The sequence below is a fragment of the Sciurus vulgaris genome, assembly GCF_902686455.1.
Source record: "Sciurus vulgaris genome assembly, chromosome: 6".
In the NCBI taxonomy this organism is placed as follows: Eukaryota; Metazoa; Chordata; class Mammalia; order Rodentia; family Sciuridae; genus Sciurus; species Sciurus vulgaris.
In genome coordinates, this window is record NC_136466.1 from 10,966,929 (window position 1) to 10,991,767 (window position 24,839).

Here is a 24,839-nt window from a genome sequence, read left to right on the forward strand (position 1 = left end):
CAGGGGCTGCCAGAGCAGGAAAAGACAGGCATGTTTCAAATGAGAGTAGCTCAGAGCAGATCTGACCCTTTGGGGTGAGGGCAAGTTCCTTGGGAGGTGGAAGTCAGAACCTCACAAACACAAGTGTCACTTCAAAAAGCTGCAGGGATGGAGGAAGGGTCAGCAAACCACCCTGCACAAACCAGCCATATCCACGTTTGGTTAAAACGCTCTCACGCATCTGCCTAAATGGTCAGGAGGTCAGACACAAGAATGTGAAAACCATAAGAATACCTGCCTTCTCCGTGTCTCTCTCCTACCCCAGCTCTGAGGACAGGGTCCAGACAGCAATTTTGCTAACCAGGCATTAGGAAGGAAAAACACACACACACACACACACACATCTTTACAGTGAAGTGGTCTCTGAATATTTCTATGATTACCAGGCAATTTGCATAGATATTCAGGCTTCATTCCCTGAATAAATTCCAGTTGGGCCATGAAGGATTCTCTGAATTCTAGGACCTCAGTTTCTTACCGTTTGTGTCTCATTTTATTATTGACATCAGTGTGGATAGAGGAATTTAAAATTGGAAAGGGTTGGTCCAGAAAACAGTGCTGACCCTCAAAGTCATGTTTTCACCCTTCTGGAGAGGCGAGGTTCTGAACAGGAAAGGCAAAGAGGGGCAAAGAATACTCTCTGTCCTGCATGATCCAGGAACAGACTGCTGCTGGAAAGGAGACAGAGGGAGAAAGTAACTTCTGAGCCCCCCACCCCTGGTCACCTCTGGAGGAGCTTCCAACATCTAGTTCACCAGCCTCAGAAAGAAGAACCCCTAGTCTCTTGAAAGTGGGATGCTTGTCAGAGGACTTGGGGGTTACCAGTTTAGGGGGATGGCAACTTTGTACAAATTCTGTCATTTCCTGATCTCCAAAAAATGCCATCAAGTGAAACAGGCAAAGTTCAGAAGACTTATCTGATATGCTACCTTTGAGTAATAATAATAAAAAGCCAAGGGAGAACACATAGCATATCTACTTGATTGTACATCCAAGGAAGGATTTTATTGTATATGAAAGGAAGGATCTGGAAGCAAACACAGAGGCTGGGAAGACTGGCCTCCTCTGGAGAAGGCACTGGAGTGGCCACGCACGGGTCCAAAGGGATACTTTCCAGGCCACACCCTTTCATACCTTTGCATTTTGATCCAAATAAATGTATCACATATTCAAGAATAATTTACATTTTTATAAAAGCTAAAAAAAACCCTACTAATTTCTACTCAATCATAATCTCTGAGATGGGCCTCAGAAATCCATATTTTAATAATCTTTCCAGTTTATTCTTACATCCTTGAAATTTTGAGAACTTCTCTGAAGATTGGATCTATTAAAAGGAACTTCGCCTACCTCCCTTCAAGTTAAAGACAGCAATAATAAACCATGCAGGGAAAAAAAATCTTCTGGCACCACGATGACCTAAGGCATATACGTGTCTCCAAACTTACGGCCCTGTTACACTTTCTCCAGAAAAATAAACGGTGCAGCCTAAGAACCCCCCAAATCAGTTTGACTTCTGACAGCCAGTTTCCATTTTGCACCCTCATGCGGACCCAGGGAGTAGTTAGGAAAGAGATGTTTTAGAGCCCAGATGGTCGCCCTGGTGCCAGGTTCCAAAAGAGGACTCGTTCAGCCTGACGCCTTGCACTCACCTTGCTTTTTAAAGAGATTGCTCTGGACGATCTCGTTCATGGACTGGACTTTCTGCTTCTGCAGTTTCACAGGGGGGATGCAGGTGTAAAACTCATAGAGGAGCTGGCTGGAAATGAGAGTCAGCGAGAGCAAATTAGACCCAGTCTCCTGCCCCCGGCACTTATAGAACATCTGGGACTCTCAGACCCCCGATTCTGGCAGAGCCCAGGTGCACAGCAAGCCTTCAGCGAAGACAAGACAGCTGTGGTTGGTACTAAGTGTTTAGAGCATTCAAAGAGATGCAAAAAATCTGAAAACAACACCAACAACCCTGGGTCCTTACTGTGAACCAGGCATGCACTTTCCATTGACATGCGTGGCCCCTTGAACTTTGGAACTCTATGGGTGGATAGAAAGTGTATCTCAATGTTATAAGTGAGAAAAATAAGGTTTAGAAAGGTCAACTAACTTTCCCAAGGTTAGGTAGTGAGGGAGACAAAGCAACAAGAATTGAAAACCAGGTTCTGACTTCATTAGCATATCACTTTATTTACAAATATTTTATGCTTTGTAATGCATTATGATATGTCTTAGGACCAAAAAAAAAAACAAAAAAGGTCCTTAATTTCAAGAACATCTGTGAAAAATTGGTGGGTTGCAGAGAGTTCAGGGCATCAAATAGGAGATAGCTCTTTCCAGATAAAGATAAAAATATCTCAAAACAGAAGAATAGCTTTCCAGAATAAACTCATTGTATTCACTCTTTTTTTCAATTATTTATTAAACATCTACTTAGTTTGTGACAGGCAACTTGCAGAGAAATGAGTTTCATGAGGACAGCCTCGGTCCCCGTTGGCACAGAGCTCCAATGGAGACCCACCCACAATGCAGACACAGACAAAACAACCTATGGTCCATGCTATAAAGGAAATAAATAGGAAGCTATGTCAGAGAACAAGGGGCCAGGGGTCAGGGATGAATTTAATTGATTTACAATATTCAGAGGTAGCTTTTCTGAGAAGATAACATTGAGCCCAAACCCTGAAAGACAAGAGCAAGCCAGCAAAGATCTTACATGAACAGAAAAGGACATCTGCGAAAAAAGTAGAGATCCCTGATAGTGAGTGAGCCTTGGAGTGTGGTTCTAAAGCTGCACCAAGGACAGTTTCTCAGTCTCAATCCACGGGTGGTAGTGATGCAAACATGAGCCTTGGAGACAGGAAGGAAGAGTGCAGGGAACTCTGTGTACCACCTTCAAATCAGAAAGTGTTTAAATATGAAAAAGTTTTTAAAAATCTCCTATTATGTTATCTAGGAACTCAAGCGAAAAAGGATGAGAGGGTCTATCCGACCCAAAGACCCCTATTCTAACAGTGTAATCGTGCTAAAATTGTGTGCTCATCCACAGATGAATGAAGTCAAAGACAGAAAGCAGAAGGCAGCCCAATTCCGTGTCTCTCCTGTGTCCTTAGGGAGTCCTCCACTTGCCACCATAGGGCTTAGGAGGCAAAGACAGAACCTGAGCCACCTTCAAGCCCAGGTTGAATAGAAACATTTTCCCCAAACAAACATTGATTACGCTATATGTTTACCTTCTGTGTCTTCAAAGAGGGGTGCTTATAATTTTCATTGACGTCTGACACAACAAAACCAAAAGGTAAAATTCCCACCCTGGAGTCCCTGGGTTAGGGTCCTGCCACGTGCTCACCCTGTCCCTGAACGGAGAAGAGCGCCCGTCTGGAACTCCCCACAAGAGCCCTCCTTTCCCTTTGAGTCCCTGGCTGACAGCAGAGCCGGGGGAAGTACATCATATGCTCTCACCTGAGTAACTTTGCATCGAAGACCGTTTCCACATCGTGGAGGACAGATGGGATGTATTTCAAAGCCGCCACCTGGGTGGAACATGAAATAAACATGAGTGATGCCCACATCCAGCAACTCCAGGCTGGTGAGGAGGACGCTTTGCTACACAACACAGATCAGAGTTGAGAGACTCTGCATCTTGGACCCTGCATAAGATGCGAGACTGTGGGTGGATTGAAACCCAGGCATGCTCTTCTCTGCATATAAAAGAGGGATCATGGCTTCTGGGATGGCGGTATGTATCTTAGAGCAGAACTATCACAGACTTGGAAGTGATGCAGATCTGTGGTCAAACTGTTTACACACTGTCCTCACCATGTGGCTTTGGACAAAACACATAACCTCTCTGATTGTCAGCTTCCAAATCTGTAAAAGAGGGAAAGTGATATTTATTTTGCAGGATTGTAAAGAATAAAAAAGGATGTGCATGAGGCATCCAGCTTGAGCCCTATGCATATTTTGGGTACCCCCAAAATGGTTATTTCTATTATTCTTAGAAGATGGTGTGCGTGAATTGTTTTGCTGGTGGCAAGAATGGCTTAGACCAAGTTATTTTTATTTTCTCTCCATGGTCTGTTTAATGAGCAAAAAAATAGTGGGCATGTATATGATACTGGGCACGCTTTGTTCCCCTAGCTCCGGTAAGAAAGCTGTGACTTTGCTGGGTTGTTTCTTTCCTTTAACAAATGCATCCAGACATGTGAGCCACCCCCACCCCCAGCACAGCATCACCATTTGCCAGGCAACCAGACAGACTCCAAGTTCAGCAGAGGGACTTCCAGGTCACATGAATGGAAAATAATGTCTAAAAATCTAATGGAAGTAGGCATTTTTAAATTTTTTTCTATGCCGTAGGTCTTCTATTATCAGTATATATCATCCTTTGGCAATCAGACCCAAATAAAAATAGTGAAAATTACTTTTTAAAGAAAATCTTACTCCTAGCCATACTCAAATAAGCGTCTTATTTAAATAATGATGATGACTCTTCTCTGAGAATTTACAATGGGGCAGACGCTGTGCTGAACACTGTGAATATATTAGCTTCTTAATTACAACCCTGCAAGGGAAATATTATTTCCATAGATAAGAAACTTCAATCGCATTAAGATTCAGTAACTAACCCAAGGTCAAAAAGTTGTCAAGTGTCAGCCGGGATTCAAATTCAGGCAGGCTGCTCTGAGATCCACTCCTTGGAACCCTGAAGCTGCATGACCCTCTTCCTCAAAGGCCAGCTCTTTCTACACCTTCATCCTTTTTTCTTTGTTGATTATGATTCATAATATCAGTACCATAGGTTTGATGAACAAAAAGTAAATTACACAAAATAAGGTTTCAGCGTGAAAATTGTTCCCAAAACCCCAGATCTTCAACTCACCCCCAATCTGTCCTTCTCAGAAGGGACCACTGTTAACAGGTCCTTCCAGATTGTGATCATGCGTGAGTACGTGTGTGTGTGTGTGTGTCTGTGCACGGATGCATGCATGCAAATATTCAGCTCTTCAACTAGATTGCTGCAGTCAGTCACACACCCCTGGGTCCTTAGCCTGCCATATCTGGTGTGTGCTCTCTTGTTTCTAGCCAGCACTTGCAGGGCTGAGTGGTAGGCTACACCTCCTTCAACCCTTTCCCTGCTGATGGGCTCCATGCTATTTTCAGTTTTTCTTAATTATAAAACATGTGGTGAGATGACATTTAATACACGGTTATCCATGTATCGGTGAGAATCCCTGCAGGCTGGATTGCTCAAAAGGAACCAGTTCCTCAAAACATATATGTGTGAACTGCAGTCGATCTCATCAAGTCACCTTGAAAGAAGCAGTAGCTGATTTCTTTTTACTGACCTTTGCCCCACAACCTTGCTAACATTGAATATATAATCTTTTTAATTTTTGTCAATCTGATGAACAGTTTGTAGCTCTTTGGTTGGTAGTGCAGCTGGGCATCTTTTCCGTACTTATTGAATATGTGTAGTTGTTAAGTTGCTTGTTCATATCCTTTTTTCATTCTTCTTTTGGAGGACTCTTCTCTTACTGGTTTGCAGAATTCTCCAGGCATCATTAATATTAATTCTTAGGCAGTAACACTTTTGCAAGAATTTTCTCCTGCTTTTCTATTGTTTGTTGCTTATCTTTTAGCTTTATCATATCTTTCCTTGCACAGATTTTAATTTGCATGTTGTCAAATTTGTCAGACTTTTTCTTTATAGTTATTGGATTTTGTGTCTAGAGATCTATTCCTTATGCCTTCAAATCTAGATGACAAGAGAAGTCAGGCCAGTGTTTCTTAAACAGTATTCTATTGGCTACTCTGGTCCTGTAAGATGGGCTTAGGTATTCTTTAGGGAAAAGGGGGTTGCAATCAAATAATTTTGGGAAATATTGACTTAAATCAAGATAAAACAGTGAGTTTTTAAAATAAACTGCATAACTTTTCAGGAATTTAATATACTGGGATGCATTATGACATTTCTTCAGGCTGTTGTTATACATATATTCTAACCAACCTACTTGGTCAAGGTCATCAGGAAACACAAAGCTGATGTAACAAAATCCGCTGCCTTCAGGACTACTCCTGAAGGAAAACATGACATGGAATGTGCCTGGGCCAATTGAAGTGATGAGGTATCTGGAGCCCACATTCTTTCTAAGAATGAGTTATCCAATCGTTCCAAAGCTGTGTTGGTGAAATCAAACCCAGCTGCGGGATGCATATCTCCCAACCTCTGAAGTCTACAGAGACCTCTGTGATCTGAGAAGTGTCGCTGGCTCTTTGCGGTTCCAAAATCCGTGGATATTTGTCACCGCCTGCAGCAACAACTTGCACGGGTCTTATGGGTGGTGGAGTGGAAACTGAGCTACTTCTATCTTTCTCTTTAGTGCACTGCTTTCTTGCTTGTTCATAGAGGATAGAGGAAATGAGGTTTACTTGCTTTGAGAGGAGAGAGAGAGAGAGAGACCCCGCTTATCAGAGAGAAAGAGACTTTGCTTAAGAGAGAAACTTTGAGAGAAAGACAGGCTTTGCTTAGAGCTTAGAGGAAGAGACTTGCTACACCTTAAAGTCCTGCATCCTGTGAACTAAGGGTACGTCCACCCAAGGTGCCCTAGTGATGCGTCTCAGTTCTCCGCTCTGCGATCTGCCTTCCGCCGCTGCCCCTACTCGCTGCTGTGCCGCTTTTCCCTACTAGCTGCTGTCGCGCGTTTCCTAGCTGCTTTTCCCTGCGTGTGTCTTCTTCTACTGCTTTTCTGCTAATGGCTGCTGTCCGTCCCTACTAGCTGCTGTGTTCTTTCTTCTGGCTGCTGCCGCGTGTTTTTCCCTCTGGCTGCTGCCGCGCATGTCTTTCTTCTGCTTTTCTGCTAATGGCTGCTGTGTGTCCCTACTAGCTGCTTCCGCGCGTGTCTTCTGCTGCTGTTTTTCTGCTAATGGCTGCTGTGTCTCTGTCTCGCTCCGCCTACGCTTATATCACCTCCAGGAGGTGGAGAGCAGGGCCACGCCTCTTACACAAAGATTAGGCGAGTCGCTCCGAGCAGGCAATTAGTGCTCAGAACACATGCGCATCATTGTGTGCGTGGACGATAAAATCACCTGAGTGTGCTTATGTCAATTAACCTCCTCGCTGCCGATGTGATCAACACGGCACAGCCCCCAACAGAGAAGGACTGGTCCAGGCCTTTCTAACAAACCATTTCTTCATCTGTTCTTAGCCCACAGGATCTGGGTGTGGAGTCAGCTCCCACCATGTGCACATAGTTCCTTTTCCCCACCCCTGGCTCTGCACTGTAATGTAGGGTAACAAGAATGATACAGAACAGAGTGCTGTGTACCTAACATAATGCCTGGCCCTCACCAGGTCCCCAAGGCAAGTGCACACATCCCTAAATGTCACATCTCCCTAGTCCTTGCTCTTGGTCCATGGTGCCTCGACAAAGGACAATGTGACTTATCATAATTGAGACAAAGTGAAGGAACAAAGGAACAAACCCCTGAGCAAGCTGGGGGAGTCCAGACTTCAGTGTCTGCAGCAGGTTGCTGGAGTTCAAGAGCTGCCTTTCATTCTGGGGCTGTGGAGTGACATCACAGTGTCACAGTCCCCAAGGGCCCACTCTTGCACCTACACACAGCAGTTGTTAGTGAGGTGAGCTGGGCAGGGAGAAGGGCTAATTCCCAAGGAGCCCGTCTTCCCGGCTTCCTGCTCAAGGCTGGTAATAAAGTTGAACAACTGAGTAGCTGCCACCAGAGACTCAGGGTGTTATCAACACAACAGGAGAAGAGTTAATGTTCATCTGGCCCAGGAGGCCCCACAGAGAAATGGCAGGCCTGTGGCTTTCTCTTCAGGTGGGGACGACCTATCTCTGACTCAGGAAATTTGCCAAGACTGTTGTCACAGCCAGCACTGGCCACAGGGCTCTGGCCATAATCTTCCCCTGACACACCTGGGCAGGTGACAGCAGGTACTACCACCCAGCACTCTCAGAGGGGACAGCTCAGTTTATGGCTCACTGGAGACCTCTATCTGCTGTATGTTCCTGAGGCCTGGGAACTAGGAAAGGTCAGTTTTCAAGATCTGTCGGCCTCCTGGGAACTGCTCAGCTTCAGTGTTGAACGACTGTTACAGTCATTATTATTACTGCTATGCATAGAACAATACTGTATGATTATTTTCATTCCATAATATACATTCCTATAGTGTATATAATATTTAAAGCAAATCCATGCATATATACATAAATGTAATACATATGTGCATATACAGATAACATAGGGACTATTACTGGAAACATTATATGTGCCCAACACTTTACATGCATGATCTATCTCATTTAATGCTATAACTTCCACAACTAGATATTGCCATTCCATTTCACCAAAGAGGAAACACTGGCACAGAGAGGTCAAATCACTTGCCAGCAGCTATGCAGCCAGTAAGCAGCATGGACGTGCCCCCCCAAAACAGCCCCACTGGCTCTTAACCCTGCATGCTCTGCTCTGCAGCTAGCCATGGTGTTTTGAGAAAGGTGTTTCTTCTGGGCAAGTGGGAGGTTTCAATTGGAGAAAGAAGGCTGATTTGGGAAAAGAAGAGAATGAAGAGCACCTCTTTTTGAAAAGAAAATACAGTTTCCTGACATCCCTTAAGCCAAGGACTCTCCTCACCACATATATAGGAGGTTGCAAAAATGGCCACAGGGAAACATTTTCTAGCTCAGAAATTAGGCAGTCATACAGGACCAAGTAAATTGTCTAGATGAATCACCAACTCTGGAAACTTCTATCAAAGGCTAGCTCTAGTCCTTAAGAAGACAGCAAGACCCAAACCCAGTGACAGGGGTTTAACTGGCCCAGAAAGAAGTCAAGGGAGCTGTTGTACTTGGGATCTGGAACAGCCCCGCAGGTCCCTGTGTTGAAGGCTTGGACTCCAGCTGGGGGCACTGGTGGGGTCCTAGAGACTTTAGGAGGTAGCCTAGTTACAGAGGAGGTTGTGAGGCATGACTTGAAGGGTTTGTTTTGTTCCTGGTGTCTCTCCCTCCCTCTTCCCCTGCCCCTGTCCATCATGAAGTAAGCAGCTTTTCTCCACCACACCCTGCTGCCATGATGTTCTGCCTCACACTGGCCCAGAAACAATGGAGCCAGCTGACCATGGACTGAGACCTCTGAAACTGTGGGCTCAAACATTTCTTACAGGTTGTTGTTCTCTGGTGTTTTGTCCCAGCAATGGAACTCACTGCTGCCCAGGTGGACGTTACCCAGAACTGAGCACCCTGGGCTGCTAGCAACAGCCTCTGTTTACAAATAGCAAAACCCAAACCAGCGAACTCCCCAAACCTGAGTGCAAATGGCCCCATCTGTTCAATGTTTTCAGATTCTCAGTGTCTCAGTGCCTCTCTCTCTCTCTCCCTCCCTTTCTGCCACACACGCATAGCAAGCAAATATGACCATGGTGGGTGCCAGTGGACAGCCTTCTTGCCCAAAAGAACATGTCTTACAATGGTACAAAGCCATAGGAGAAGGCTGGACATCTTTGTCATTCAAGAGCCACGGGCATTCAAAACAGTTCCCACCACTCTGATGGTCAATACTCTGACTTTAGTGAAAGGGAGAGGGCCAAGGCCCATGGGAATGGGGCCCATGATGACACAGGTGTTCCCCAGAACAGGAACAAAGAGGGCCTTTCCTCAGAGAGGCTGTTTCTCCAAGGAAACAACTTTTGCCTCAGAAATTTCACCCACCACCTACATTCCTGGGACCTAAATCCAGGCTGTGCAAGACCAGAGTTTTGTTCCTAATCGCCACCAAATAGTGTAGTTTCATTAAACAATATGGAGTTTCCTTTTCTTTCAGGAAGTGAGAAGGGAAGAGGGCCAGCAGGTTCTGAACACAGGTTTCTCCATGTTTTCTGTAGCCACATTGTGTTGGCACCTGGGACCCAGCAGGAGGAAGCAGAATTCAGTATTCAAAACATCCATCTGAAGAGGCGGACCGTTTGACCCAAGTCCAGGGGAAGGCCACTTCACCTTATGGCCTTAGAAAAGCTAAGTTTCTGTGTTCCAGTTTCCTGGTGAGGAAAAGGGAGAGAAGAGTGACTTGACCTTGGGGCTGATGAGAAGATTGCAGGAGAAGCATGAGCTCTCAGGGTCAGTACATTGTCCCTCATTGGGACAAAAAGTCACCCTACCTGCCACCTGTCATCATTCCCAAATGTTGCCTCCAAGTGTGGGCAAGTTTAGAAGAGGGCAGAATTGAAGGATGACTGAAAGGTTGGGAGGAGAAGCCCCAGGAGCTACATTTGCCTATGCCTGGGCTTCAACACACATCCTGGGGACCGCTTCTCAAAAATGGGCCATTAAAGGTGGTATAGACACACAATGGAATATCACTCAGCCATAAAATAGAATGACTTTGCATTTTGCCAGTAAACAGATGGATCTGGAGACTACAATGCTACGTGAAAGAAGCCAATCCCAAAAGACTGAGGTTGAATGTTCCTCTGATATGTGGATGCTAACACACAGCAAGGGCGAGGAGAAAGGAAGAACAGAAGCTCAGTGGATAGGACAAAGGGGAAGGGAGTGGATAGGACAGAGGGGAAGGGAGGGAGAAAGGAACGGGAATGACTCAGACACAGCTCTCCTGTGTTCACCCAAGAACGCGTCACGGGCATGTTTGTTTTCAACTGCAAGAATGGATCCTCATTGGAATAAGTTATGCTCTGTGTATATTTAATATGTCAAAATGCACTCCGCTGGCATGTATATCTAAAAAACAAAAACAGCAACAAAGAACAGGCCACTTTTCTCCCTTAGTCCGAACATTTGGACACTTACATCAATTTCCAGAGAAAAGGAGGTCAGGCGGGGTGGTCTGAGTCGGGGTGCCTTCGGGACTGCAGCCCGACCTCTGCCCGTCTTTGCCCTTGCTTAGCTTTCCCCCTCCTCCGGCCTTTTGCCCAAAGACTCGGCCTTTACTACAACCACACGATTCCTCCGTGGTGACTAAGAAAACAGACTGCTAACTCGCACGGCCTCGATTCCCATCCAAGACCTGCCATGTTTCAGCTGCGGTTAAGTCACTCAACCACTAAGCCTCCTCGCCTCATCTGAAAAGCAGAGATAAGAGACTTTGCTTTATAAGGTGCTTGTTATAAAAATCAAATGAGCTAACAATCTATGTAAAGCCTTTAGCTCAGTAGCTTGACATGTCACAAACGATAAAACACAAAACAGAACAAAACCCAACAAAAACGGTCCACGCTGTTGCTCATCCTCTCATTCATTCAGCTGACAGATAATCGAGCACTAACTGTGTGCCAACCGCTGCTCTGGCCCCAGGGGTTCCAACGGACAGGGCCCCTGCCCTCTCCAATACTCTGGCAGCTCTGTCAGCCTGAGTGGCACATAAGTGGCCAAGAGGGCATGCCATCCAGACCATCACTCCTGTCACCGCACTGGTACGGTCACACTGGGGCACTGAGAAACGGCAAGCTGGCATGTGCCAGCACCCAGCCCCTCTGCTCACGGCTGAACTGTGCCCTGTTCACAAGGGTCTCCTGGTGGCCCTCTCAGCCTGCCATCAGTTTTGTCAATGATGCTCATGGGGCTGGCACACACAGGGACAGGAGTTTGGGACCTGGTCAAAGACACATGGATGTCCCTAGCCATTCCTGTGGTATAGAGAAGGACAATGAGTTATTTAGTCTTGTGAGTCTCTTAGGGATGTGGAGGACCGATTTCCTGCAGATCTCTGGCAGAATTCAAGCCATGAAGAGCCTGGCTAAGGTGGTCCTCAGTGGGTAGAAGGCCTTTCTGCCCTTTCTGAACCCCTGGCTTTAAACTTAAACCAGTGGTTTTAAGTGAGCTGCTTCCATGCCAACTCAGAACAATAAGGAAGACCACAGAAAGCCCTTCCCAAAAGCTGGATGAACCTTGAAACTGGGAAATAACTTTCTTAAGTCCCAGAACTCACAACTGTCAAAGCACAGAGTTGAGCTAGAGCTGCTCTACTCGGAGCTAATGCAGACATGGCGAAGGGTGTTCTCCAAAGCTGCTGCCCTGCTGGAAATACTCGGTTGGCACCAGGAACGTGGAACCTGGGCATTCCTACTCTATGCTCACACCCAATGCCTATGGCAGACAGGACTAGCACATCACGGTACGTCGCCCACTGTCCCCACAAAGGCTCAGAATCCACCCTCCAGGCACTTGATGCTGTGTCTCCAGGTGAAAATTCACCATCATTTTTTCATGTGAGTCTATTCTCCTCGAAATGTGTATTTGGCTTTATTTATTCTTTAAATGAATAACTGAATGTACTAACACTATTTGGCTTCATGTGACAAGGTTAAGAACACAAATAGCTTCCATTCTAGTAAAATATCTCCCAAGCCTTCTCTTCTCTGAAGAAGTAGGAGGGATAGGGATACATTACTGAAAATAATTTAAACTAAATTATGTACCAACCCTATCCTCCAAGCTGTACCTACATCACTTTTTAATCCCCTCATTGTCCTCTAAATTTGACTTTGGACTTCCCATCTTACAGTAAACAAAATCCCAGAAAATAGAAATGACTTTCCAAGGTTACCAGCCCACTTGTGGAGGCTACTCCCCATCCCACAGGAGCTGACTCCTGAAGCAAGCATCCACGTCTGCAGAAGATTCCTCCTGGGGTTTCTGCTGACATCACGTGGTCCTGACCTCTCTCCACCTTCAGCCCATTCCTCACACCCCAAAACAGCATTACAGTATCCTCCGAATTTGAATTTGCTCTCCAAATTTGAATATGACTTTAAATCCCTCTTTGATGACTTTTCAACAACCATGTAAATAGGTGGAAAGCATCATTGGCTTTATGTAAATCCCTGAAGCTAAATTTGGCCCTTAGAGCAAGTTTAAAAGAGATAAAATGCCTTTCCACAGCTCTTGGGTAGAATCCATAAGAGAAAACCAGCATAATGTGGCCCAGATCGTGGAGAAAGTGGGGCTCCTGACACAGTTGCCCAGACAATGAGGATCCGGGTAAGCAGACTTGTGCCCAAACTGGAACAATCACATTAGTCCTCTGCGTTGCTAGAATCCATAATTTGCTCCTTTGCAGAGTGTTCCTGGATCCTCACCCAGGAAGGTCTCACAGGCGAGGGGACAGAGACCCTGGGAAGTTACATGACCTGCATAAGGCCATTCTGCCAACAGAGAAGCCTGTTCCTGTCACCCGGCTCCTCACAGGGCGCTGCCCACCCGCTGCCCATGCTTCCTTGCCCCCTTTCTTCTTCCTCCTCCTTTCTCTCTCCATCCATCTTTCCCTTTTCCAGGATATGCGAGGTTCATGGTGGGGAAAGGGATGCTGAGCCCCAAGAGCAGCTCCCTCATCTCGGTGGGCTCTCCTCTTTGGGCCTCGCTCCTTCCTCCCGCTATGTTGGCTGCCATTTCTGCTGCTTTTCGCTGCACCTGCCTTGCAGCCTGACTCAACCCTCAGCTCTGTCAATATCCTAGTGCCCTGTGGCGCCTCCCCAGATGCCCAGCTGCCTCCAGTGATGCATGGTGTAGAAGGAATGGACAGGTGTGGACTCCTGCTACACTGCTACTGCTGCCCCTGCCCCTGCCCCTGTTGTCTCCTTAATCAAAGGATGGTGAGGGCTTTAGGGATAGGAGGAAGATGTTTCTAAAAGCCAGAGAGGGAAAGGAAAGTGGAAGTGTAAGATTACAGCCCCTAGTAATCACAGGGCGGCGTCCAGGTCCACAGTAGGTACAAAACGATCAGCAGAAAGTATTGGCTGCAGCATGGTCCTCGGAGCCAGGCAGGAAAAGATCTATATCCGGGCCTGCCACTCCCCAGCCGTGGAGACCTGCAGAAGCTTTATCAATGGGCTGGGCTTCAGCCTCCATCTACAGAAAGGACACCTACCACTGTCCCTGGGTGTGCATCCATTCACCTGACAGCTGTTTATTCAGCATTGACTATGTAGTAGGACTGTTCTAGATGCTAAGGTTGGGCGATAAGCAAGAGAGAGCCCACCTCCCTCACACACACACGTTCCTGCTATTCGTTGAACCAAAATAAGCCCTTAGCAAAGCAATTCCCAAACTTTGCTTCACATTAGAACACCTTGGGGAGCTTTTGAAAGTCCCCATGCCCTGGTTGCACTCCATACCAATTATACTAGCAAGGCTGCTGGTGGTAACCAGGCATCGGTATTTATTAAACATCCCCAGGTGATTCTAATGTGCAAAGTTTGACGCCCTTGGCATCCGCAGCACAGGCCCTCCGCAGACTCTGTCTCTTTTCCTCGCCACTCTGGCTGAACACTTGTCTCTCTTCAATTCTAGATAGAGGCTGTGGGCAATCCCCCACATAATGGATATTTAAATTAGCAACTAAAAGGATAATGTGGATTTTTAAAACCAGCAGCAGCAGCAATCTGCATTAGCTCATTGATTTAGATAAATGTGTCTGGGTTCCTTCAGTAGGGAGGCATTGGGCAGCCCTCCACGCCCTCCACAATGCTCGGGAGCGGATTCTTGGAAGTCCCCCTGCAACAGCCTCTGCATTCTGATTCTGCTGCTCAACTGCTTCCCAAACACAGGGTGAACCTCCAAGGTTTCCCAGAGACACACCATCTGCAGACGAGCAACATGAACTACCACATTCAAGATCCTGTTTCTCCGAAGAACCTCTTGTCTGTAAAGCGGACTCTTCAGTCCTGAAGGGGACCTGAGTTCACGGTGTTGACAATGAAGTTGGAGCTCCGACTTAATAGCAGACTGTTACCTTCCTGTTTTGACCACTGGGGCAGATCAAGTTCGACTCATTCCGTCCTGATAACACCAGCTTGGGAGCGATTTTAAAAGGAGGCCCTGCCACAGTTATGGGAAACAGAGTGCAGATGCTTCCTCCTGCCCTGAGGAGCCGCAGCCCAGCCTGCAGTCAACACCAGGCTGCATAGTTAAGCAGAAGTGGTCATTTTCCGGGCATGTGGTAATTTACTGGACAGCCAAGGGAAAAGACAGGGATTTCTCTTTTTCGTTTTCGGAGTGTGAACCGACCTGCAGAAGGATGGTGGTTTTGTGCTGACTTTTCATCAGGTTGTTGATGGATTCAAAGAGCCGTCTCATGGATTCTTCAAACTCCATCTGTTCTTTGCCTTCGTAAAGTCTGAAAGGAGACACAGGCAGGTCAATTCTCAAGCCAACAGGCCACACGTTTGAAAGGGTGTGCCAGTTACAACCTGCATTTAAAAGAAAGGGGGTCAGGAGATGAGGACATCAAGGGAAAGGAGGTGTTCTGTGCTGCTGTGTGCATGATCCACTCCAGAGGACCTGCAACCGGCAGGGCACAGGAGCCGCCAAGGAAGGAGTGCTATCTGAGCTAAGAGGACATGGATAATGTCACCCTTCTGCAAGAACCAGAGCTTGTGGTCATTGGATTTTCAAGTACCCTGGAAACATCACAGGGAAATATTTTCAAATCCACGGCCCCTCCCACAGTCTGTTCAGGGGCCTCCTGTCCTCCTGTTTCAGGAGGACGCTTAGTAGCCTCTTTCCCCTCTCATGACAAAGATCCAACATAATTATCATAAAAAAAAACAGAAATGCATAATTTAGAAACTGAGACTCTTCATTAGTCCAAGTAAAGAGGTCAGCCATGTCAACATTTTGATGTGCATCCTTCCAGAAATTTCCAGAGCCTCCTAACATACACATGGATGCTACCTGGAAGCCATCCTCTCCTAGAAAATCAGGTCCCTGAGTCCCAGTGCCTGTCCCCTGCCTCAGGAGTGGTGCTCAGCCACAGGCTTCTACAAGCACGCTTTATCCCCGGCCGTGAGATACCCGCAGCCTAATCTGCGGCATCCAGTGTGAAATGCACAGAAGAGGACTCCTGTCACCGGCTCAGATAAAGAGTCTCTCCTGTCACAGCCGACATGTCAAAAACTCGCCGGCGCCTGGGCTTCTGTAAAGGTGCTTTGCTCAGATAAAGCACTGACACACTTAACAGGTGTGTTTGCTCCTTCAGACTCAGGGCGGGCCCCACAGGCCACCTCCTGCACTCTCTGCGTGTTGTCCCACCGCCCCGCTTCCCTGTCCCCCCTCTGGGCTCTAATTGCGTCTCCTGTTTATCACCTTCGGCAGGGATCACTCTCCGTGGGTCTCCACGACCTCTCACCAGCAACTTCCCTCTTTCTCTCTTTCTTCCCTAACTAGCCATCTTGAAAATCCTCCTGGAGTAGGAAGCTAAGGGGAAGCCAGCGCTGGGTGTCACATGGGTTACAGGGAGCTGGCAATGGCCGCTGACCTCCTAGGAATCTTGGTCAAGGTCACAGAGGGGCCTGTGCCTCAGGCGCTGCCTTTTCTTCTCTAAGGCTCGCCCTTCTCTCTCCTTGGTCCTGGTTCTCACCACTCATCCCTGAACCTTCTGTCCCGCCGCCACAGATACCTGCTGTCCAGTGTGGACTGGAGGGAAGGTTGGCTCTGGGTGAAAATCGCCGCTGCCTGCAGGAACGGGGCACCTTGCTAATAACCGCGAATGACACGGAGCTCGACTGTGTCCCGCACCTGGGATTCCATGAGGCCGCCCGCTCCTCTCACCCCTGCCACTGGGCAGAGGGCAGGGCTTCGCAGCCTGACCTGGCCCCCAGCCAGTGCCACAGCCAGAACGCAAGCGCGGGTGTCCTGCTCTGGAACCCAGCACTTCACATCCGCTGCCTCTGTTTCCCATGCCTCGGTTTCCCACCTGCCGTGTCGGGTGCCACAGGACAGGCAGAGAACTGCAGGGTGGCTGGCTGAGCCCAGAGCTTGGCCCCAGGGAGCACGAGCTGCTGTCCTGCTGCCAACTGTGGGAGGAGTGTCCCTGCTGTCATCCCCGCTCCACGGGTAAGAACACAGGCAACTCTCACAAGCCCAACTCCTGCTCTGGTTTGGATGGAATTCATCCCCCAAGGATTCACATGAACTCTCCCTGTGCTCCAGCCATGATGTCATCAGCCATGAGGTCCTCACCAGAGCCAAGTCAATGCTAGTACCATGGTCCTGACCCTTCAGAATTGTGAGCTCAATACATCTATTTTCTTTATAAAGTTTCCTGGTCTCAGGTATTTCATTATAGTAACAGAAAACAGAATGATGCATCATCTCAGTGGAAAAATGGGACCAGAGTACCATTCTATCCTTGATCAGGCACAGAGGAGGACAGGATCTTAATTCAACATGGTGGTGGTTGTAATCCCCATGACAGAGTGTTGTTTGTCTTTGTACCAATGGCCAATTTCTCTAGCCAATGGATAGTCCATACCTCCAGCATTTTGCTTTGAAATCTGTTACTTTTTCCCCTACTGCAGCTATCTGAACACATTTAATAGACTATATCACAATGGATGTCACTGGTCTTAGTATTGAGCCTGCCCACTGCTGCCCCACCAGTATTGAACACCCAGACTTGGCTGTCTGGATATCAAGATGCCAATGGGCTCTTTGGTCAGGCATCCTCCTTGGTATATTGATGAGTGTGGTGGAGGCCATTCTGACCAGGTCATGTTCATGGGAACCACCTGTCCCACCAACAGGGATGGTTGTTAACAACACTGTTCTGCTGAATGACAGCTTTATCCACCCCATTAGCGAATGGTAGTTCTATTTCTTTATGGAACTTGTCATCTTTCACCAGAAACATAATAATGAACTTTGTAGGGAGTCATCTCAATGGCAGATCTCCAGGGTAAATGTTCAGGGACTGGTCTGGTTCCCAATCAATATCTGATGACCACTTTTTGGCTTTTATGAGCTGCACAGATTCCTTACAATAAACTCCACTCTGCTTAGACTAGTGCTGGTCTTGTCAAAACTTCACAGAGTGGAACAAATTTTTTCCTGCAGCTCCCTGGGATGGGGTTTGAACCCAAGAGTTCTTGAGAAGTCTATTGAGTACTTAGTCCACACTCTCATCGGACAGATGAAGAGTCAGAGGGCCAGAGTGGGGAAGTGACTTGGCATTGCCATCTTGAAAATATTTGAGGTAGGAAGGAAGAGAGGACCTCAGACTCTATAAAAGAGCAGGTCAAGGCTCTCCACTTGACTTCAAACTAAACCGAATTTAGTGTACACCCTCAAGAGAGATGGGATTAGCTCTACGTCGCAGACTATACCTGTGGGATAGCTTGGCCCAGAACCCTGCATTCTTCTGTGCTTCTATTAGATCCTTAGGGCTCCAACCTCACCATGGATGTTTGAATGGCTATTAGAGGTGGTGGAGACGGTAGGAGGGGGACCTGGCTACATGTTTCAGGTCACAGGGGGCATGCCAGGGAAGGGGACTACTTGTCCCTGGCTTCTTTTTCTCTGCTTCCTGCTGTGCTTCTTTCCTCCACTATGCCCTTTCGCCATGAGGCTCTGTTTCACCTGATCCCACAGCAATGGAGCCAGCTAATCATGGACACAGACCTCAGATACCATGAGCCAAAATAAATCTTTCCTTTTTTAAGTTGTTCATTTGGGTATTTTGGTCACAGCACTGAAAAGTGAACCAACACAATTGCTGAGCCTAGAAGTGGTCATTGTGGCAAACTCTCTGATCTGAGTGTAAATAGAGGGGAGCTTTCGAGCAACAAGGAGCTAAGGGAGGAAACCCACTGGGGCTTGAGATTACATGGAAGAAGCAGCCCGCTGGGTGTGGGCCAGGGGGCATTACAGGGCCTCCCTGAGACGCCTGCAGAGACAAATACGGCCTCATCCACCCACAGCGCTTCACACTGGCCTTGATGTCGAGGGCAGAGATGCTGCTTCCGGGTCCTGTTTTAGCGCTTGGTCTCTGTTACAGCTTCAGGAGAGGAACATTTTTTCTGGCCTAGAACATTTAGAAAGATACTCCAACAAGCCAGCTGATTCTGCCCGGGAGCCGATCACTGAAGGGCCCTAAGGCCCTGGAACAAGGAAAACTGGAGCAAGCTGCGAGGTGCCATTCTGGGGCGCGCCAGCCAACCACGGCCGGCCCCCAGGGCTTGGATAAATACAGCAGGCTGGCCGCCTGTGATTCATTAAGGGGACACTGCACAGCTGAGCACTCTCCATGCACAAGGAGCCCCGGAGGGCGAGCACAGCCTCTCTACCACCTCCTCACGTGTGCGTGGAGCCTCGGCCCAAGCCTGCCATGCCAACCTGAGGCCCAGGGGGCAGAATCCAACCAATGCTACCGCGGGCTGTGAGGCAGGTTGGCAGGGTCACGTGAGGAGCCAGAGGCGAGGGTGCCAGCTGCCTCGGCCCCATTCTGTTTTCCGAATCCCAGACACTGCCGGCTCTTCTAAGCCACCCTCACAGGCATCCGTCCCTGACTGCCGTCCTGCCTCTCGGAGACAAAAGGGGTGGACTCTCTGGGTCCCAAATCCTGCTCTGCCACATACTGTGGGCACACCTTGGCTGAGACACACGAGCTCCTTAAGAGTCGGTTTTCCCATTTAGTAAGATGATGCCTTCCCTATACAGTTTTTCTAAAAATCAAATACAGGTGGAGTGCCCCTAATTCAAAAGTGGGACCAGAGATGTTTTAGCTTGGGATTTTTTTCTGGATTTGGCGATTTTTTTCATATAATGAGGTATCTTGGTGATGGGACTGGAGTCCAAATAGGAAATTCATTTATGGCTCATATATACACCATACAAATAGGCCGAAGGTCATTCTATCTGACATTTTTGATAATTTTGTTCAGAAGACAAAGTGTCATGTGTGGAATTTTCCACATGTGGAGCCAGGCTGTCACTCAAAATGTTTCCGACACTGGCCCCGTAAATGCACGTTAAGCGATTGGCACAAGGTCTAGCACGCGCAGACCGCAGTCAACACATGCGGGCCCTGGTTACATCACCTCCAGTTTCTCTCCTGGATACATCCCAGTTTTGCTTCCTGAGTCATAGACAGCCACCAGGAGAGAGATGGGCATCTTCACAAAGACCACCACTTAGCAGGAATATAGCCAGAGCTGGAGACAGACACGGGAAGGGAAGCCGAGGGGCCGGCCCCCGGGTTGATCATTTATGACTGCATGGGGCAGAACAGCGGGCACCACGGCCAAGCACTGCCTGAGTTCTAAGTGCTAGTTCTCCATCCACGGACTGGCTCTTTCCACGGGGACTAGCACTTCTACTTTGCATACGTAAAAGAGAAAACAAAGTTTAAAGAGGCAGTCTGAAGAGCAGTGAAGCCCTGAAGCCAGGCCTCTGCGGACATCGACCACAGCACTGTCACCTGCATGGTGGCACCACTCTGACTCATGCCCACCCCTCCCGTGCTACCCCACTACAGCCTGTCCTCCCTGCCTTTGTTCTCCCTCCACAGCAGCCCCAGAGGTGCACTGCAGCCTCAGCCCTCCACCCAGCACCCTGGGTCTCCCTCGCCAGGTCACATCTTTGCCTAAATGTGCTCTTGGTGAGATGCACACTTGACTCAGTTCACAGGAGCCTGGGAACTAGCCCAAATTAATTGAAAGCTTTTTAAAATGAAAAATCTGCTTTAAATGATTCCATGATCTTTTCTAGAACAGAGCAAAGTACTCAGTTACCCAGCAGTCCACTTTGTTACCTTGCAGACAAGTTGAGATTCCTTCATGCCCCAAAGTATGACACCAAGTATTCAATGGAAGCACTCACAGAAGGGAGGCCACCTACCCAGTGAAGTCCCTCAGGTGACTGGCACACAGTGCAAGCAAACTTCAGTGCAGACTATGATAGAGGCCAAGCCGTCCCTGTCATAAAACCTCATCTTCAGCATCAACTTTGTCCTGGTTTAGATGTGTCCCCCAGAAGCTCATGTGTGAGACAATGCAAGAAGGTTTAGGACAAATGGCTGGGATACGAAAGCCTTAACCAGATCAGTGATTAATCTCCTATAGGGACTGACTGGTGACTGTCGGCAGGCAGGGTGTGGCTGGAGGAGGTGGGCACTGGGGATGTGCCTTCATTGACCAGAGCTCTCTCTCTGTTTCCTGGTGTGATGTCTTGAGCCGCGTCCTCTGCCACACACACACCCTTCCACCATGATGTTCTGCCTCACCTTGAGCCCCAAGAAAAGGAGCTTTCTGTCTATGGACTTAGACCTCTGAAACCATGAGCCCCCAAATAAACTTTTCCTCCTCTAATTGTTCTCATTGGGTCTTTTGGTCACAACAGCGAAAAAGCTAGAACAAACCTCCTGACCCCTTTCTCCATCAGAGTATGAACTCCAAGCCCATAGAGAATGAGGCCATGTCTGTCATAATGTCCCTAGGTCAGACAGCAGGTCTGGCACACTGAAAGTGATTTATAAACACACGCGTCAACACATGAAAAACCACTGAATAAGTGACTCCCAGCAGCCTCCATGTGGCTCCACAGAAAAGTCCTAGGAATCCAGAACTCATTGTAGTTGGTTCAGGTTAAGGACATCCATAGATCTCAAGGATGATATCAGTAATTATCTTTGACTATGCAACCTTTATTATTATTATTACCTTTTCCACTGAGACAACTGCTACCAACAGTTGCTATTTATTAAGCATCTACTATTCTGAGTGCTGCGTCCATATTTATTTCTTTGACCCGCACTGCAACCCCATCAAGTCGGTCTTATTACCATGAATGAATAAGGAAATGCAGGCACAGTTAGACTGTGTAATTTGTCCAAGGTCACTTGACTCATGGATGGCAGAACCAGAGTTCAGACCATAAGGGTCCCTGCCTCCCACTTTCTCCTTTTAACCACTAAGCAGCATCCCCTCCAGGGGACAGGGCTAAGTGGCAGCCAGCCAGGAGCTGGAGCAGGTTGGGGGTGGGCAGCATCAGGTGCCCTGGAGGGGGGAGGGGGACAGGGGAAGCTGGCTGTAAATTTTCCCTACTCACACTCTAAATCCAAGGTGACTGGGCTGGTGTTCCCCCCCAAGAGCCAAGCATTTGCTTTATTAGAGAAGGTATAAATTACTGACTTCCAAAAGAACCATTGAGCTGTTCCTAGTTTGATTTTACCCTGGGAAAATCAAAATACTTCCAGACCAGAGCCAAGAAGTCAAGTGCACTTTATCTCTCTCCCATTGCTCCTCTCTCTCTCCCTCTCTCCCTCTCTCCCTCTCTCTCCCTCTCTCTCCCTCTCTCTCTCTCTCTCTCTCTCTCTCTCTCTGGCCCCACCCAGCACTGAGCATAATCTGTGGCTGAACAAGTGGCCAAGTCTGTCTGAAAGTCATTCTTGCGCTTACTGATCCTGCTTATAGAAAGAAACCCTGCAGTGCAGTCGGCAGGCACATCTCCGTCATCACAATAGGGCTGGAAAGGACTTATGAAGAAGAGCCTTGTCTGATCTTCCTCTTCCCTGTATGGTCACTGTCCCCGTCCCCACTCTTTCCACACCACCAAGGTTTATGAACCTGGAATGAATAAGAAATTGCAGATGGAGACATGAAACTGGTGCAATGAGGTTGTGGTTAACTTTTGCTCAACAAGGGCCAGAGAAGGTTTCTTTGAAAGGGTAATGAAGTTGAAATGTGAAGAGTTATTTTGTCAGAAGACAGAGTGACGCTCTCTCAGGAAGGGAGCAAGTAAGGAGGCTTAGGATGACTGTAAGTTGCCAGAGTCCACTGTCAAGCCATCCCTGTGGCCAGAGAGCCTCCGTGGGGGTTGGTAGTTCATTGAATAGCCCCAGTGGCCAGCAGGCAGGGCTCAGACAGGAGCCTGTCCTTCTATCAAGGACAAAAGTGTTTTTAATGAGTTGTTACTTTTCTAGAGGGCGACATTTAAGGAAGGACCAGCCCTTAGGGCAAACTGCAAAGAAGTTTCACTAGACAGTCCTTCTTCCTGCTGTAAATAACCCCAGGGAAGAAGGATTTGTGGCTGAGAGGAAAGAAGACAAACTCTGCATGTGGGGAATCCTGCTTTGAAAAGTGTCTAAAATAAACGCATAAAAATTAACATAATCATGGAAGAAAAACTGCCTCAGGTGGATGCCTAAACTGCTTGAATTTAAAAAAAAAAAAAGAAGGAAGTTAGCAATATGGAAGAAATGGAAGAAAATCCATCTAAAACATCTGCTTTACTTTTAAATTATGGTGACCCTGGGTAATAAATTCACCGTAAGTAGGTAATAAGACGTAGGCAAAACCTCGGAGAGAACTCTCTGTCATGAATCGAGTGTGACGCCCGCCTGGTGCCATCCTTCATTCCACAGAGAGCAGCAGACTTTCTGTCATTTGGCTAGAGGACCCAAGTTGCATAATTCTGTGCTAAGTAAATTTCTCCATTAGCATGAAAAATGGTATTTCGGGCTTTCTTTCTCTGATATAATTAGAAATTGAATGTTCCCAAAACAATGTTCCTAAGGATAGAAACATACGCACACTCTTCCATGCTTTAGTTTAGAGAAAAACAAATTGTATCGACCACTTAAGAGGGAAGCAAATATCCATCCGTGTCCTTCTAGATCTTTCTCTATGGACCAATCGGTCTAAAAGTTTGGGTGTCAAAAGAAATTGGATTTTCATTGCATCTCTTGCATTTCATCCTCTAGTTTTTTAATAACTCAGGAGGTTTCCATGATAAATGATAGCAAAAAATGAAGTTGCAGAATGACTACACATACACACAAATAGTAAAATCTGGCAATCTATATATTAAGTGGATAATAGAAAAATCCCTTAGAAAAGGGATATGTGTGAGAGTTCCATTAGACAATTTTATAGTCTATGCTGACTTTTAAACAAGTGAATGTTACATTTAATTTTTAAAAGCAAGGTCTGCCCTTGGGGGTGAGCGCTCCTCTCCCTCCGGCCCGTGCTAGGGAAATCCTCCCCAAAGCCTGTCCTGTGTCCTCTCATTCCCACTGGGGAGCCAGCGCTGGAAAGGGACCTAACACAAGGTCATGTCCTGGGAGGCAGTTTCCCCCTCCAGCAGGAGCAGAGATGCTGATGTCTCACCTCCCTCCTGGTTTCCAGTATAGACTGCAGCTAGAGAGACAGTTGCCTGAGAAATGTCAAGTTTTTATTACTCTCAACTGTGGTCAGGCCAAGAGCACCTGAACTTTGTTCTTAGAGTCCAGGCTTTCTGCGAAGGATAATTAACCCCACGCTGCCTGCTCTGTTCCTGAGAGCCCTGACATTTAGAAATGTGTAAATAGAATTTTTAACATTTTCTTTACTAATGATGCCAGGTTTAAAAAACACCTGTGCCATAACACTCTTCGTTTTGAAATCTGGAAATACCCGAGGAGGCACTGAATTCAAATGCCCTGGAGGCCTCTGTCAAGAAAGCTGGAGGGAAAAGGGCCAGACCAGCCACCGGCAGAGGGCAGTGTAGCAGAAGATCATAGTCCAGACCAGAGTTCTAGACCAGAGCCAGCAAAGTCAAAACTGTAACCTTTAGTAGGTCATTCAGCTCTAATCGCTAGTTCTCCCATCTCCACTTAACCACTTAACATTGAGATAAACCTTCAGGATGCTGTGCGAGTGTGTATGTATGTGTGTGTGTGGCCGTATCCACAGGTGTATACGTGTGTGCATGGTATGTGCACATGGTACTAGGGATCTAACCCGGGGCCTCGTGTGTGCGAGGCTGGGGCTCTACCGCTAAGCCACACTGCAACCCAAATTCTCCAGGATTCTCCACTGTCAAAGAGCCAAGAAGGGACCCAGCCGCTAAGACCAAGCCTGCTTACCCTCCAGAATTTCCAAGCATAGCATGTGGGCCCAGAGGTGCCCAATTCAGAGCCTGGAGTAAGAAGGAATGGATCTTGAGGAGTCCACATGTCATTCAGTTATAGAGCCCATTAATTTTATCTCTCAAAGCCACTTTCTCCTCCCCTGTTCAGGACCC

The 24,839-nt window shown here is 47.4% G+C and overlaps 1 protein-coding gene across 1 annotated transcript in view; it reads right to left on the minus strand.

The window, feature by feature from the left end:
- Window positions 1-24,839, minus strand: part of DOCK2 (dedicator of cytokinesis 2) — a 407,460-nt gene that overhangs the window by 289,592 nt on the left and 93,029 nt on the right. The window contains exons 23-25 of the mRNA XM_079145391.1: window positions 15,069-15,177; window positions 3,493-3,563; window positions 1,692-1,798 (exon numbers count right to left, since the gene is read on the minus strand). Of these exons, the coding sequence (XP_079001517.1) occupies window positions 1,692-1,798; window positions 3,493-3,563; window positions 15,069-15,177 (287 nt within the window). The remainder of the gene's footprint in view (window positions 1-1,691; window positions 1,799-3,492; window positions 3,564-15,068; window positions 15,178-24,839) is intronic.